General features: G+C 40.2%; 1 protein-coding gene across 2 annotated transcripts in view; it reads right to left on the minus strand.

Moving 5' to 3' along the window:
• Window positions 1-9,317: 9,317 nt before the first annotated feature.
• SLC27A2 (solute carrier family 27 member 2) overlaps window positions 9,318-14,006 on the minus strand; it is a 73,987-nt gene continuing 69,298 nt past the window's right edge. For both annotated transcript variants that reach the window (XM_043982087.1, XM_043982086.1), the window contains 2 exons: window positions 12,557-12,687; window positions 9,318-9,808 (listed from right to left, as the gene is read on the minus strand). In XM_043982087.1, coding sequence (XP_043838022.1) covers window positions 9,632-9,808; window positions 12,557-12,687 — 308 coding nt within the window. In that variant the 3' untranslated portion in view covers window positions 9,318-9,631. The remainder of the gene's footprint in view (window positions 9,809-12,556; window positions 12,688-14,006) is intronic.

Here is a 14,006-nt window from a genome sequence, read left to right on the forward strand (position 1 = left end):
GCAGTTTCTTTTGTGACTTTATTGATTCCTGAAACTGAACTAAGTCCATGGAAACTCTCATTTCCAGGCTCTTTTGGGTTTATGTTTCCCTTTCAGAAAATGTGCAGGGAGGGTTGAATTTGCACCATGTAAGAAGCACACTTACTCCAGTAATGCCCCTACTAGATCTTTCTCTAGATGTGAATTGGATGTCCCATAGCCATCTTAAAGTCAACATGTACAAAATAGAACTTTAAAAAAAAATTTTTTTTTTTTAGTGAGGCAGTTGGGGTTAAGTGACTTGCCCAGGGTCACACAGCTAGTAAGTGTTAAGTGTCTGAGGCCGGATTTGAACTCAGGTCCTCCTGAATCCCGGGCTGATGCTCTATCCACTGCGCAACCTAGCTGCCCCCAAAATAGAACTTTTTAAAGTAGTATTTTATTTTTTCCAATTACATGAAAAGGCAATTTTTAACATTCATTTTAAAATAGTATTTTTTTCCAATTACATGTAAAGGCAATTTTTAACATTCATGTTTTATAAAATTTTGAGTTCCCAATTTTCTTCCTCCCTCCCTCCTCTCCCACCTCCCCAAAAAGGTAAGAATTTTAAATAGGTTATATATGTGTTATGTAAAACATATTTCCATATCAGTCATGTTGTGAAAGAAGAAATGGATCAAAAAGGGAAAAAAACACAAAAAAGATAAAATGAAAAGAGTATGCTTCAATCTGCATTCAGACTCTATCAGTAGAACTAATTTTCTCTTCCCCACCCCTTAAACTCTCCCCTTTTCTGAAAATTCTGTTACTGTTAAAGGCACCCATTACCAAGGCTCACTGTCTAAGAGTCATCCTTGACTCCTCTCCCTCCCTTCTCTCTCTCTCTCTCTCTCTCTCTCTCTCTCTCTCTCTCTCTCCCTCCCTCCCTCTTTCTCCTTCTCTTTCTCTCTCACCCTCCATATCCAATTCATATCCAATTTATTGCCAAGTCCTGTGTTTTTTACCTTTGCAACATCCTGTACACCCCCCTTTTTCCTCTGATGCACATGCTGCTCTGGAATAGGCCCTCATCCCTTCACACCTGCACTATTGTGGTATTGTTTGTTTGTTGGCCTCCCTGCCTCAAGGCTCTCCCCATTCTAGTCCATTCTCCACTTAGCTGCTAAAGTGATCTTCCTATAAAGTGCTGACCTGACCATGTCAATTCCCCACTCAATAAGCTCCAATGGCTCCCTGTTACCATCAGGATCAAATGTAAAATTCTCTGGCTTTTAAAGCCCTTCATGACCTGATCCATTCCTACCTTTCCATTCTTCTTATATTTTATTCCCCTTCACATAACTCTGTGATCTAGCAACTCTGGCTTTCTTGCTGTTTCTTGCTCATGAGACTCCATCTCCCAATTCCATTCTTAGAAAGCTCTCCCTCATGGCCTCCTGGCTTCCTTCAAGACTCAGCTTAAATCTCACATTCTTCAGGAGGCCTTTCCTGGTTTCCTCTCAGGACCTTCTCTCTGACCTCTAATTTTTTCTGTATTTATCTTGTATGTACATAATGGTTTAGATGTTGTTTTCCCTATTAGAATATTGACTCCTTGAGGGTAAAGATAATTTTTGCCTTTTTTTTTTTTTGTATACCCAGTGCTTAACAACATTCCTGGTACATAGGAAGTGTTTAATAAATGATTGTTGACTGACCGACTGACTAGCTATATGACCCTGGGCAAGTCACTTAACTTCTGTATTATACCTCAGTTTCCTTATCTATAAAGCAAGGGAGCCTAATTTAATGGCCCCTGTGGTCTCTTTTAGCTCCAGATCTATGATTCCACCCTTAGGGAGGTCTTGCTAACAAACACACCCACTGGGAAGGTTGTTGTTTTTTTTCTATTTCACATTAAGGAGAGGTGTGCAGATGTGGTATGGGGCCAGAGTGGGAGGGGATTGGAAGAGCTAAATGGTTTGCAAGAAGCCAGGTAGCTGAGGAAGAACTGGGGGTAAGGGAGCTGTTGGGAGGGTACAATACAATAGAGACATTAAAATAAGCACATAGTAAATATTTGCTAAACACCTCTTATAAACAGAGCACTGAGCTCCTATAAAATTCAGGCATGACACAGTCCCCATGCTCTAGGGGTGTATGGTACAGTGGTGAAACTTGGCTTGGCTGATTTCTGATGAGTCTAGGAGGGGAGGAGAGAGGAGCCAGAGTGTAGGCAGGGCCCAAGCCCCTGCAGCTATGGGACCCAAAGCGCTGTCCCAGCTAGGACATTTTGGTATCTCAACTAAAAAGCTGCCTTTGTAAAGAGTGAGCTGCTGAATGACCTTGAAGTATAGACCATTCCTTCTTAGTATTCCACTCAATTTGACTCAATTCCCAGAGATGCAGCAGCATAAAATCATATCCTCAAAACAAAGGCCGGGTTGTTTCTTTGGTTTGACTTTAGATCCTTCCTGAAATGTCAACAGATCAAAGGCAAAACTTGCAAAATTATCAAATGCTAACCCACTGATGGGAAGAAGAGCTGTGCAGTGGATTGGCTCTGGAGTCAAAGGATCTGTGTTCTAATTCTACCTCTGATGCTTACTCCCAGTATGACCTTGATCAAGCCACTTCTGTCCTTGAGCCTCAGTTTCCTTATCTGTAAAACAAAATGAGGTTGAACAATATGACCTTTGAGATCTTTCCCAGCCCCAGATGTATCATCCTTTGATAAGAGTGATGAGTCCCAAGGGATGCCAAAGACATCCAAGCTTTCTTTCACTGTCTGCCATAGAATCCCGCATATCAGTTACTCCAAAATGTTTGCTACTGAGCTGAAGCAAGAGTTCTTTCCAGTGCTCATGCATAGCAGAGTTGAAAGTAGGGTCCTAGGACCCATTGAATCATAAATCTAGAGCTGGAAGGGACCTCAGAGGTCATCTGGTCCTACCCTTTCAATTTATAGATGAGAAAACTGAAGCTCTAGAAAAGTGAAATGACATGCCCAAGGTCACACAGGGAGCAAATGACAGAAGTGTGATTTTATACATCTTCCATCTCTAAATCCAGTGCTCTTTCCTCTCTGTATCACACTCCCTATGCTCATCCTCAGGACCATGCTTGGCATTTAAGTACAGACTGGGATGGAGTTAACTATTCCTCTGGCAACATCTCCCTGATAGTCTCTGGTCAGTTATCTTTGCCTGATCAATGCCTCATATGAATGGGATGAGAAACAGGGTAACTCCTTAGTACTCTGGGAAAGGGACACCCCGCTCAGACTCTACCAGAGGAGGCTGGAAGGACAATAGTGCTTTGGTTACTCTACAGAAGCATGGAGTGATCCCTTTGAAAGTCTAGATAGAAATGAATCTCCAGAGGAGCAAGAGGTGAAGGTGAAAAGAAAATGCTTTGCAGTGATGGATGTGGCTGCCATAAACCATGCCCAGTCCCTGGAATCCTTTCTCTAAGAATTGAGTAGGGTAGCTTTTTTTTTTGAAAGCTGATTGTCCAGCATTTACCAGCACATTCCTGACTCAAATCTTGAAGCCACTCTTCCTCCCCAACTATAATTTCAAGGTAGGACTGGGGGGTGGGGGAGAGATCTTAGGGATCATCAAATCCAACTCTTTCATTTTGCAAAAGAAGAAACTGAGGCCCAAGGCCACAAAGAAAGGCCCATTCAACTTGAGGGCAGGGGGCAGCTAGGTGGCACAGTGAATAGAGCACCGGCCCTGGAGTCAGGAGTACCTGAGTTCAAATCCGGCCTCAGACACTTAACACTTACTAGCTGTGTGACCCTGGGCAAGTCACTTAACCCCAATTGCCTCACTAAAAACAAAAAACAAAAACAAAAAACCAACAAAACTTGAGGGCAGGTTGGTAGTATGGTGGATAGACTGTTGGATTTGGTGTTATTACCATCTGAGTTCCAATTCTGACTCAGGTTGCTAGTAGTGTGACCTTAAATCATTTAGTCAGTTTCCTTATCTGTAATAATAAGAATAATAATAGCACCTACTTCCCAGGGTTTTTGTGAGGATTAAATAACATGACATGCAAGGAACTTTGTAAGCAGTAAAGTGCTATATAAAAGTGCTAAATAAATATGAATATATTATTCTTCTTAAGTTTACTATTAAATTGGGGCTGAGCTAGCATAGAGTTAAAAGGAGACTAAAGCTTGTAGAATCAGAATTTCAAAGATGGAAAGTTCCTTGGAAATTACATTGTTCAACACTCTTACTTTAGAGACAGAAACAGAGATCTAGAGTTAGTGTTAGGATCTCTTGATGCCCAATCTATTACTCTATCATTGAGGTTATTGAAATTGGATCTTTCTTGGGGGAGACTGAGGCACAGCCCTCCCAGAGCAGTGGTCTATGATTCAGTTGAGTAAAAGTTGGGGAAATGGTGGTGGGGGTGAAGAGCTTCAATCTTTTCAGAAGCACCATGGCCCCAAACTCATCCATCCCATCTGGGTTCCTCAATAGCGAAGTTTTAAACAGCCTGGCAGGGAAAAAGCTTTAAGTCCCCAGGATGGTGGCAGTATTGTCCCAAGGAAGGTAAAGTCCTCTACAAGGGCTGACATACTTCCCTGGTCTTGCCCTTCCTGAAGGATACCCCTTTCCAGGGGTCAATAATGGACAGGGTTAGAAAGGTGGGGTACTCTGCTTTCTTACCTGGTGATGGTCTCCAGGGTGGTGTGATGAGCTGCAAGGCAGCCCCTGAAAGGACATTGTTAGCAGTGAGAGATTGGACTTAATAGGCCTTCCTTCTTACCTATAGGCCAAGTTAGGGCTCAGATCCTTCCTGGTTCCTGAAGTTAGGCAGTATAGTGGTGAAAATGCTAGAGTCAAGATGACAAATTTGGGTCCTGTCTCATCTACTTACTAGCTATGTGATCCTGGACAAGTCATTTAATCTCATCTGGCCTCAGTTTCCTCATCTATAAAATATGAATAATAATATCTATCTTTCAGGGCTGTTGGGTGGACCAAGTGAAAATAAATACATATAAAATGCTTTGCAAACCTCAAATCCCCATATAAATGTTTGTTGTTGTTGTTCGGTCATTTTTCAGTTGTCCAACACTTCATGACCCCACTTGAGATTTTCTTGGCAGAGATACTGAAATGATTTGCCATTTCCTTCTCCCATTCATTTTACAGAAGAGGAAACAGAGGCAAACGGGGTTAAGTGACTTGCCCAAAGTCACATAGCTAGTTGGTGTCTGAGGCCAGATTTGAACTCAGGAAGATGAGTCTTCCCGACTCCAGATTTATTATAGCATAAATTCAAAACATTTATACATAAAAATTTTATATTATACAAATGTAATATATAGAATATTGTATATAATACATTAATATAATCCACTGTACCACCTAGTTGCTATTAATTAATAATTAATTATCCACCTTGCCCGAGGATGTCTGAGTTGCTCTTTCCTGTGTGAAAGACAACATGACAGTGGATATAGCACTGGGCTTTGAGTTAGAAAACATAGTTCAAATTCCAGCTGTGACCACTTATTTAAGAATAGGCAAGTTTCTCTGAGACTCAGTTTCTTTGTGAAATTGGAGCAAATGGAACAAGCATTTATTAGGTTGCTGTTAGGTATTAGGCACCCTGTTAATCATTGGGGATACAAATACAAGACCAAAGCAGTTTCTGTTCTCAAGGAGGTCATATTTAAATGGGATAGTCACCATGCACATTATTTACACACGTACCTATATATGTATGTAATTACATGTACCTAGACATAGGTATAACATATATTTAAGTATGTATGTGTATGAATTATCTACAAAATACATACAAAACATATACATCAGTAACCTTGGGGACAGGGAAAGGGGAAAGAACTAGCTGTGAGGGGTTGAAAAGATCTCACGTAGAAGATATTTGAGCTCAGTCTTATAGGAAATCAGAGGTTCCAAGAAGCAGAAGTGAGGATGGGGTACATTCTAGGCATGGGTGGAAGAGGCAGAGGGAGGAGAAAGGATGGGACAGCCATTAGTGCAGTGAGACATGAGATGTGGCGTTGTATATGAAGTCCATTATGAAATTGACTCCCATTCAGAACCAAGGAAATGGGAAACTGGCAAGGGTTACAGCATCTCCATGCCTCTCCCTGGAGCTTCTTGGAGATTTCTTTAAAAATTTTGTTTTCTTTCTTATTATTGTGAACTTGAAAAATAACAAATATTATCATTTTCATATATAAAGAACATAAAAAGAGGGGAGTACACAAAGCTATAAATTCCTATTACATGAAGTTTTAAATATGTATTTATACAGAAACAAATATCTATTTATATTTAATGTATTATATACAATATTCTATATATTATATTTGTATAATATAAAATATTTTTATGTATAAATGTTTTGAATTTATGCATAAAGATATTTATGCCATAATAAAAATAACATCATAGTTCCCAGACCCTCCTTGTCTATTTTTCTAAATTCCCTTCTGGTCTTTTCTCTGCATTTAAAAATATTTCATTGACACACTTTTTTTTACATGACTACCCTCTCTCACTTCTAGAATACTCTTCCTGTTCTCTCCCTCAAAGCCCTCCCTTATAACAAATAAGTATAGTCAAGTAAAACAAATTTGTATTGTATTGGCAGCACTTGATAATGTATGCCTTGATCTCCTTTTCTAGTCCATCACCTAGATTAGACAGGCTTTGAGGTCCCTTCTAACTTCAGTTCTATGACCCCAAGATGATGTGACTTCTGGTAAGATGTGGGAAGTTTGAGTCATCGTTGGGCTTCTGGAGTCACTTCTGGTTGGTCATTGCATTGATCATATTTTTTCTTTCTTTTTTTTTTTTTTTTGGTGGGGCAATGAAGGTTAAGTGACTTTCCCAGAGTCACACAGCTAGTAGTGTCAAGTGTCTGAGGTCAGATTTGAACTCAGGTCCTTCTGAATCCAGGGCTAGTGCTCTATCCACTGTGCCACCTAGCTGCCCGATCATATTTCTCAAGTTTTCCCAAAGGTTTCTTTTATCATGTTATAGATGTATAAATTATATTTCTCTTATTACTAGTTATTTGGAGCAATTTTTAAAAATCATGGCCATTGATATGATTTTATAAGGCTCCACTAATGGTGTTGATGTTATTCTTTTGTCTTGGTTTTTCTTGGATGTCATGCTATTGGGGAATCATGATTACCTCTTTGTATTACAGGGCACCACCACTTGTCCACGAAAATATTCTAGTCCCTGCTTGTGCCAACACCCACATCTGTACCAAGCCATTATGCAGAAAATCAACTCTGTCTGCAGGCTTTTTAAAGTCCACACTATTGGTCAAGGATACTTTTGATCCCCTGTATATGGATTATGTGGTTAAAAAAGTGGGAAAACCAAAAAGAATTGGGAAAACAGGAACCCTACCCTGCTAAGATAGGAACTTTTAAAATGCCCCCATATTTATAATCATTAAGAAGGGAAAGGAAGAAAAGGAGAAAGAATTTATTAAGCATATATGTTGGGGCAGGCACAGTGCTGAGTGCTCTATGAATATTAAGGACCATTGCTAGGTGGCATGCGCCTTCTAGCTAATACCGCTGTGTCTCAATCTTGACTGCTAATAACTCTGTCTTTTTTTTTTTTTTTTGCGGGGCAATGGGGGTTAAGTGACTTGCCCAGGGTCACACAGCTAGTAAGTGACAAGTGTCTGAGGCTGGATTTGAACTCAGGTACTCCTGAATCCAGGGCCGGTGTTTTATCCACTGTGCCACCTAGCTGCCCCCAACTCTGTCTGTCTTAATTTTTCTTTCTTTTCTTCTTTTGCATGAACACTGCCTTAATGTTACCCACGATGCATCAGTGTCTCCCCAAATGCACATCTACAGTCAGGTACTGGTATAGTGTGGCCATTGTAAATGCCTTCAGGTCCCAAAAGATTTCTCCCTGTTCTTGTTGCTGTTGAAACCTTGTCTCTTCACTTAGGAGTCAATGTGATATGGTAGAAAGATTTTTGGATACCTATGTTAAAATCCTGGTTCTTCCACAGATTTATTGTTTGAGCAAGGGCTAATTATTTTGCCTCTGGTCTCAGATTAATTATCTACAAAATGGGAAAGTGGGTGGGCCTGATCCTATTTTCTCTAAGGTCACTTTCAGCTGTAAATCTGTGATGCTACTGAGTTAGAAACTATTAGTATTGATTATAGCAGGTTAAACTACCTGAAGGAGTGTGGAAAGAGAAAAGGATTGGATACTAATTTCATTGGTAAGGGAAACACCTTTCTTCAAGGTGTAGTTTTTTTTTCCGGGGCAATGAGGCTTAAGTGACTTGCCCAGGGTCATACAGCTTGTATCAGTCAAACGTGAACCCAGGTGTTCTTGAATTGGAGGTCATGCCAGGCTGTGGTCAAGAAAATGCTACAAGGCTTTTTCTAGGGGAGACTAGCTTCTCTCATCTGGCTTACTCATAACTAATAATAATAATAATAATAATAATAATAATAATAATAATAATAATAATAATAATAATGTATTGAAGACTATCTGACCCTAAAATAAATACTAAGGATATAACTTGGAGATCATTAAAAGAGAATTTCTCTTGAAAAATTTTAGTATTTAAGCGGCATTCCAGTCCTGGCCCTTAAATACAGTGACAGCTCTGGTACCCCTGACAAACTGTCATTAGCCTCTCTCTAGTCACAGGGAACTCTTTTATAAAGCAGCTCATTCTGTGGTCCTGTAAAGGAATCTGTAGTCAGGTGGAAGTAGGATCACTCTTTGGGCAGCCAAACACAGCGAAAAGAACTAACCCAAGGGGCTAATCTCTAGGTTGACTTTGGAGAAGTTCCAAATCTCCCCAGTAAAAATACCAAGGGGATTTATTACCAGTCAACAGAACTTTGCCAGCTAACATCACTGGAGCAGAATTGCCAGAGAGGATCTTGGCCGTTGTGAGTCTTTGTGGGAGAAGCTGCGATGGCACAACTTAGGGCTGAAGAGAATGTTATCTACTACCCTACTGTGTATGAACAGCGACTTCTGAACCAGAACTGCAAAGGACACTGGGAAATTGTTCATTGTCTCTCCCTGGACACCTGTGACTGGCCCAATTTCATAATACCCAGTTGCTGTTGATTTACCTGAAGCTTTATTTCGCCAATAAGGAAGAACTAGCGTCAGCCTCCTGGGATATCCAGGATAGCAATTATCCCAGGTTTCTGCCTTGGAGATCAAAACGTTTCAAAGGTATACCTTTGAACAGTAACCTGAGCCCTTTGTGTTATTGATGCAACAAACACGAGGGCTACATTTGGAGTAAAACTGATCAAGAACATAAGAAATAGCACTATCACACACTTTAATATTGATCGGTTTTATTTATTATTTAAAAAAAACAACCACACCCCCTCCCCACAATAAGTCCAGTTTGCAAATACAAACAGTAGGTGCAAATTTAAAAACAAATTAACTCTATATCTTTGCATTTGCAAAAGTTCAGATAAATTTTTTAAAAACCCCACAAAACAACAAAAATCCCTCTTCCCTTACAATATGCATCAGTTCATAGAAAATGATATTTTATAATCTTCAATCAAATTAAAGTTGGATTATAACAAATGCTGAAATGAGTATATTCAGAGATTGTGTTCTAGTTGCCATTCTGGAAACATTCAGAGTTTCAGACTCTTATTAGTTATGGAGTTATAAATGTCCTCGGTCATAGGTATGTACATTTTTTCTGTGTCATCTAAGAAATACAAAACATCTTTGATGACAGTGGGGTTGAATCCCTCTTCCACAAGCGTCACTTTACGGTGCTTAAAAGTCCCAGTGATTTCAATGGTATCCTGAAAAATACCCAACAATTTGTGGTTTATTCATTCAGCAAGCATTTTTTAAACCCTGACCATGTGCCTGGAACTGTACTAGATGTTTGGAGTAGGGACTAAACCTGTGATTTTGTTGTTGGAATAGGATAACCATAGATGCTGAAATTCCCTCTCCCAGAGCCAACTCTCTAACTTATTATATTTAATAGTTTCCTGGGGCCACTAAAAGGTTAAGTGACTTGCCCAAGGTCACAAAGACAGCATATGTGAGAGGCAGGACTTGCAATCCATCTTCCCAAATCTGAGGATGACTTTGGATCTACTACTCTTCAATGCCTGCCTGTCTGTCTGCTTTCCTTCCTTCCTTCCTTCCTTCCTTCCTTCCTTCCTTCCTTCCTTCCTTCCTTCCTTCCTTCCTTCCTTCCTTCCTTCCTTCCTTCCTTCCTTCAGAGGCAGTTTTTAAGTGACTTGCCCACACAGCTGGTAAGTGTCCGAGGCTGGATTTGAACTCAAGTCCTCCTGACTCCAGGCTCAGTGCTCTAACCACTGTGACACCTACATGTTCCCTCTCCAGTGCCTTTCACCAATGAATAGAAGCAATCAATTATGTGACTTTAGACCTCAAGGATCTATAATTTCCTAAGAGTTGGTACTACAACCACCAAACAGGATGGCCAACTCTCTATAACTTAGTAAATGGTCCTTTTTTGTGGGGCAATGAGGGTTAAGCAACTTGCCAAAGGTCACACAGCTAGTAAGTGTCAAGTGTCTGAGGCTGGATTTGAACTCAGGTCCTCTTGAATCCAGGGCTGGTGGTTTATCCACTGCACCACCTAGCTGCCCCAGAAATGGTCTTTCCTGGTCCTTGGTCTACACATACAGTCTGTCAACCTGATTCTACTTGAAACCCTCCCAGCTTGGGAGGAGCTGCCAAAGCTTGTTTTCCACTGTTATGGCCTTTGATAGTCAAGGGTTACCTCTGGCTCAAGGTAAGGCAGAAGGAGTAGCAGTTAAGTGGTGGTCATATTATTTAGACAAAGGAATACATGGTACTTTGCAGGTTAAAAACATTTCCTTTTTCTCCTGTGGGTCTCCATGCATTAGAGAGGCCTTGGGAGTCTAACATCCAAACTTTTGCTCTGGGCATGTTGACTGTGCAGTGGATAGAGGACCAGAGATTTAGGGTCAGAAGGGACCTGTAGTTATCTAGTCAGATTCTCTCATTATACAGAAGCCTAGGAAAGTTAATGGCTCACCCAGGATCACATAATTAATAAGTGGCAGAGTTAGCAGGATCCAACAGCAGGATCTCTGATTTCAAATGCAGTGGGTCTTTACAACACGAATTGTAAAGAATGGGGCTCAAGGGGCAGCTAGGTGGCGCAGTGGATAAAGCACTGGTCCTGGATTCAGGAGGACCTGAGTTCAAATCCGGTCGCAGACACTTTACACTTACTAGCTGTGTGATCCTGGGCAAGTCACTTAACCCCCATTGCCTTGCAAAAAACCCAAAAAAACAAAGAATGAGGCTCAAACTCTGCCTGTGATACACACTAACAGTGTGATATTGGGCAAATGACTTCCCCTTCTGAGGTTCCCTTTTCCCAAGAGCAGACATATACCTTGCTAGAATCATCAGATCCAAATTAAGAACTGAAAAGAACCTCAGAAATCTTCTAGTACAACTCCTTTCTTTTACAGATGAGGAAACTGAGGTATGGAGAAGTTAAACAACTAGCCTACAGTGTTTCTACTACTCTATAGATGGAGACTTCCATACTGAAATCATAGATCTTTCAAATTTTCTGTATGTAGAATTTTTTGAATAAGTAATTGTGCAACTTCAGACAAGTCCTTTAATCTCTGTGGGCCTCAGTCTCCTCGTCTATAAAGTGAGAGGGTTAGAATAGATGACCTCTGAGGTCTCTTCCACCTCTAAATGTATAAACCTAGGTACAAGTGGTCCCAGGACATTCACCTGTCTTTCCTATTTTTTTTCTTTAATAGCTTGGCTAATCCAGCTAAGATCTTGAAAACAATCTAGAAAGAATCTACCTTCGTTCCTCTGTTATAGATGTTAAGTCTACAATGGTTCCAAATGACTGAACCTATACAGTTAAATTTTCCATTGTATAAAGTCAAAATATCGTATTAGATGTTTCATTGCTTCGAGCTGAAGCAAGAAATACTAAATCTCCACAGAGAGCTGCTTAAGTCAGGTATTTTCAAGTTGGATATTCATAAACTTGTTAAAAATGCTTTGCTAACTATTTCAACAGAATTAGTTTTCTTGGTAATCCTATGTATTTTACTTTATGGATTTAAAGCCATTTTTTTTTCTGAGAACTGGTCTATAGGGTTTATCAGACTGCCCAAAGGGTCCAACAAAAAAGGTTATGAACCCAAGGCTTAAATAAATACCTATCAAATTGAATTAAGCTAGGATACTATGAGTCTTTACGTAAGCATTTTCCCTAGCAAAGATTTCCAAAAGAATGAGTTATTGTTTGCTGTTTAGTGAATGGGATTAACCTGGGGAGACAGGCACTGGAATCCATGTTTCAGAACTGCTTACTCAGGGACACCCATTATCTATTGTATCACCTTTCTTGCAAAACCAATGCATTTTCTGACCCAAAGGGAAGTGGTAATCCATTTCTCTGATCAGATTCAGGCCATGTAGGCATTTCGAAGGGATGTGTCAGGGTCTTACTGGGAGTTCTCTTAGGAAGGGGAATGGCTCACTTGTCTCTTTGGCATTCATACCTGAAGCCTGATGAATCGAGGTCTCGCATAGCTAGGCAGGTAGTCAGTAATGTGCTTGTAGAGCTTCTTCCCATCAAATTCGTGGTTCTCCTTCATCCGGATGGATGCCATCCCTATTCGACCCTCATGACCTGGAGAAAGAGTGACCAGTAATATATCAGTGCTTGTTGACACAAGATGGGAAAGCATTTGAATGACTAAAACAATGGCCCTTTAAACCAGAATTCATTGAACACCTGCTAGCTTTCATGGATCTTTCCTTAGCCACTTATGCAGCTTGGGGGCCTAGGTCCAGAGCAGGTGCTACATTTATTTTTGGTGTACTGTTATTTAGAAAACTCATTATCCACCTGGTTATGGGTTATCTGGGACTTCAGCTTCGGTTCTCTCTCAGTTTTTCTTATCTCATATCATACCATTAGGATTTCTGTTAGATGGTAGGACTGGACAGAAGAAACTCAAATGCAAACCAAACAAATTGGCTCTTTATTAGCAGCTCCTATGGAAGGTTTGTTGAGGGAAAAATTTCCAGTCATTGGATAAAATGAAGCTCTGGTATTACTTAGGAATTAATCATTGTTACTGACATATCACAATTGCCCTGGACAACTGAGAAATTACCACATTTGAAATTTAATTTTCAATAGTAATATAACATTAAGGAAGCTGTGAATTAGTCCAATCATTTTAGAAATGAATTTGGATTATGTAAGAGTTATGTAGGGGCAGCTAGGTGGCATAGTGGATAGAGTACTGGGACTGGAGTCAGAAAAATGTGAGTTCAAATACAGCTTCAGATACTAATTATGTGACCCTGGGCAAGTCACTTAATCCTGTTTGCCTCAGTTTCCTCATCTATAAAATGATCTGGAGGAGGAAATGGCAAACCACTCCAGCATCTTTGCCAAGAAAATCCTAAATGGGGTCACGAAGAGTTGGATATGACTAAAATGACTGAACAACAACAGAAATGGGATTTTAATAGGGACTTGAAGGAAGGCAGGGAAGCCAGTAGGTAGATATAAGAAGGGAGAACATTCCAGGAATGGGAGATAGTCGGAGAAAACCCTTGGAGCCAGGATGTCTTGTTCAAGGAATAGCAAGGAGGTTGGTGTCACTGGATTAAAGAGTACTTGACGGTGAGTAAGGTGTAAGAAGACTGTGAAAGGTAGGGAATGGGGAAGGGGGAAGGAGTTATTGAGTGGTAAGTAGAATATCATAGACTTTGAATGCCAGAGGTTTTGTATTTGATACTGGAGGCAATGGGGAGAAACTGAAATTTATTGAATAAGGGGGTGACACAGTTGGACCTGCATTCAGCTGACTCAATAAACATATATTTAAACACTTGCTTAGCACTGATGATACAAAGAAAGGCAGATGATTTGAACTCAGGAAGAACTCAGAAAGATGTTTTCCTGACTTTAGGCCTGATACTCGACTCATTATA

The sequence above is a fragment of the Dromiciops gliroides genome, chromosome 2, assembly GCF_019393635.1.
Source record: "Dromiciops gliroides isolate mDroGli1 chromosome 2, mDroGli1.pri, whole genome shotgun sequence".
Classification (NCBI taxonomy): Eukaryota; Metazoa; Chordata; class Mammalia; order Microbiotheria; family Microbiotheriidae; genus Dromiciops; species Dromiciops gliroides.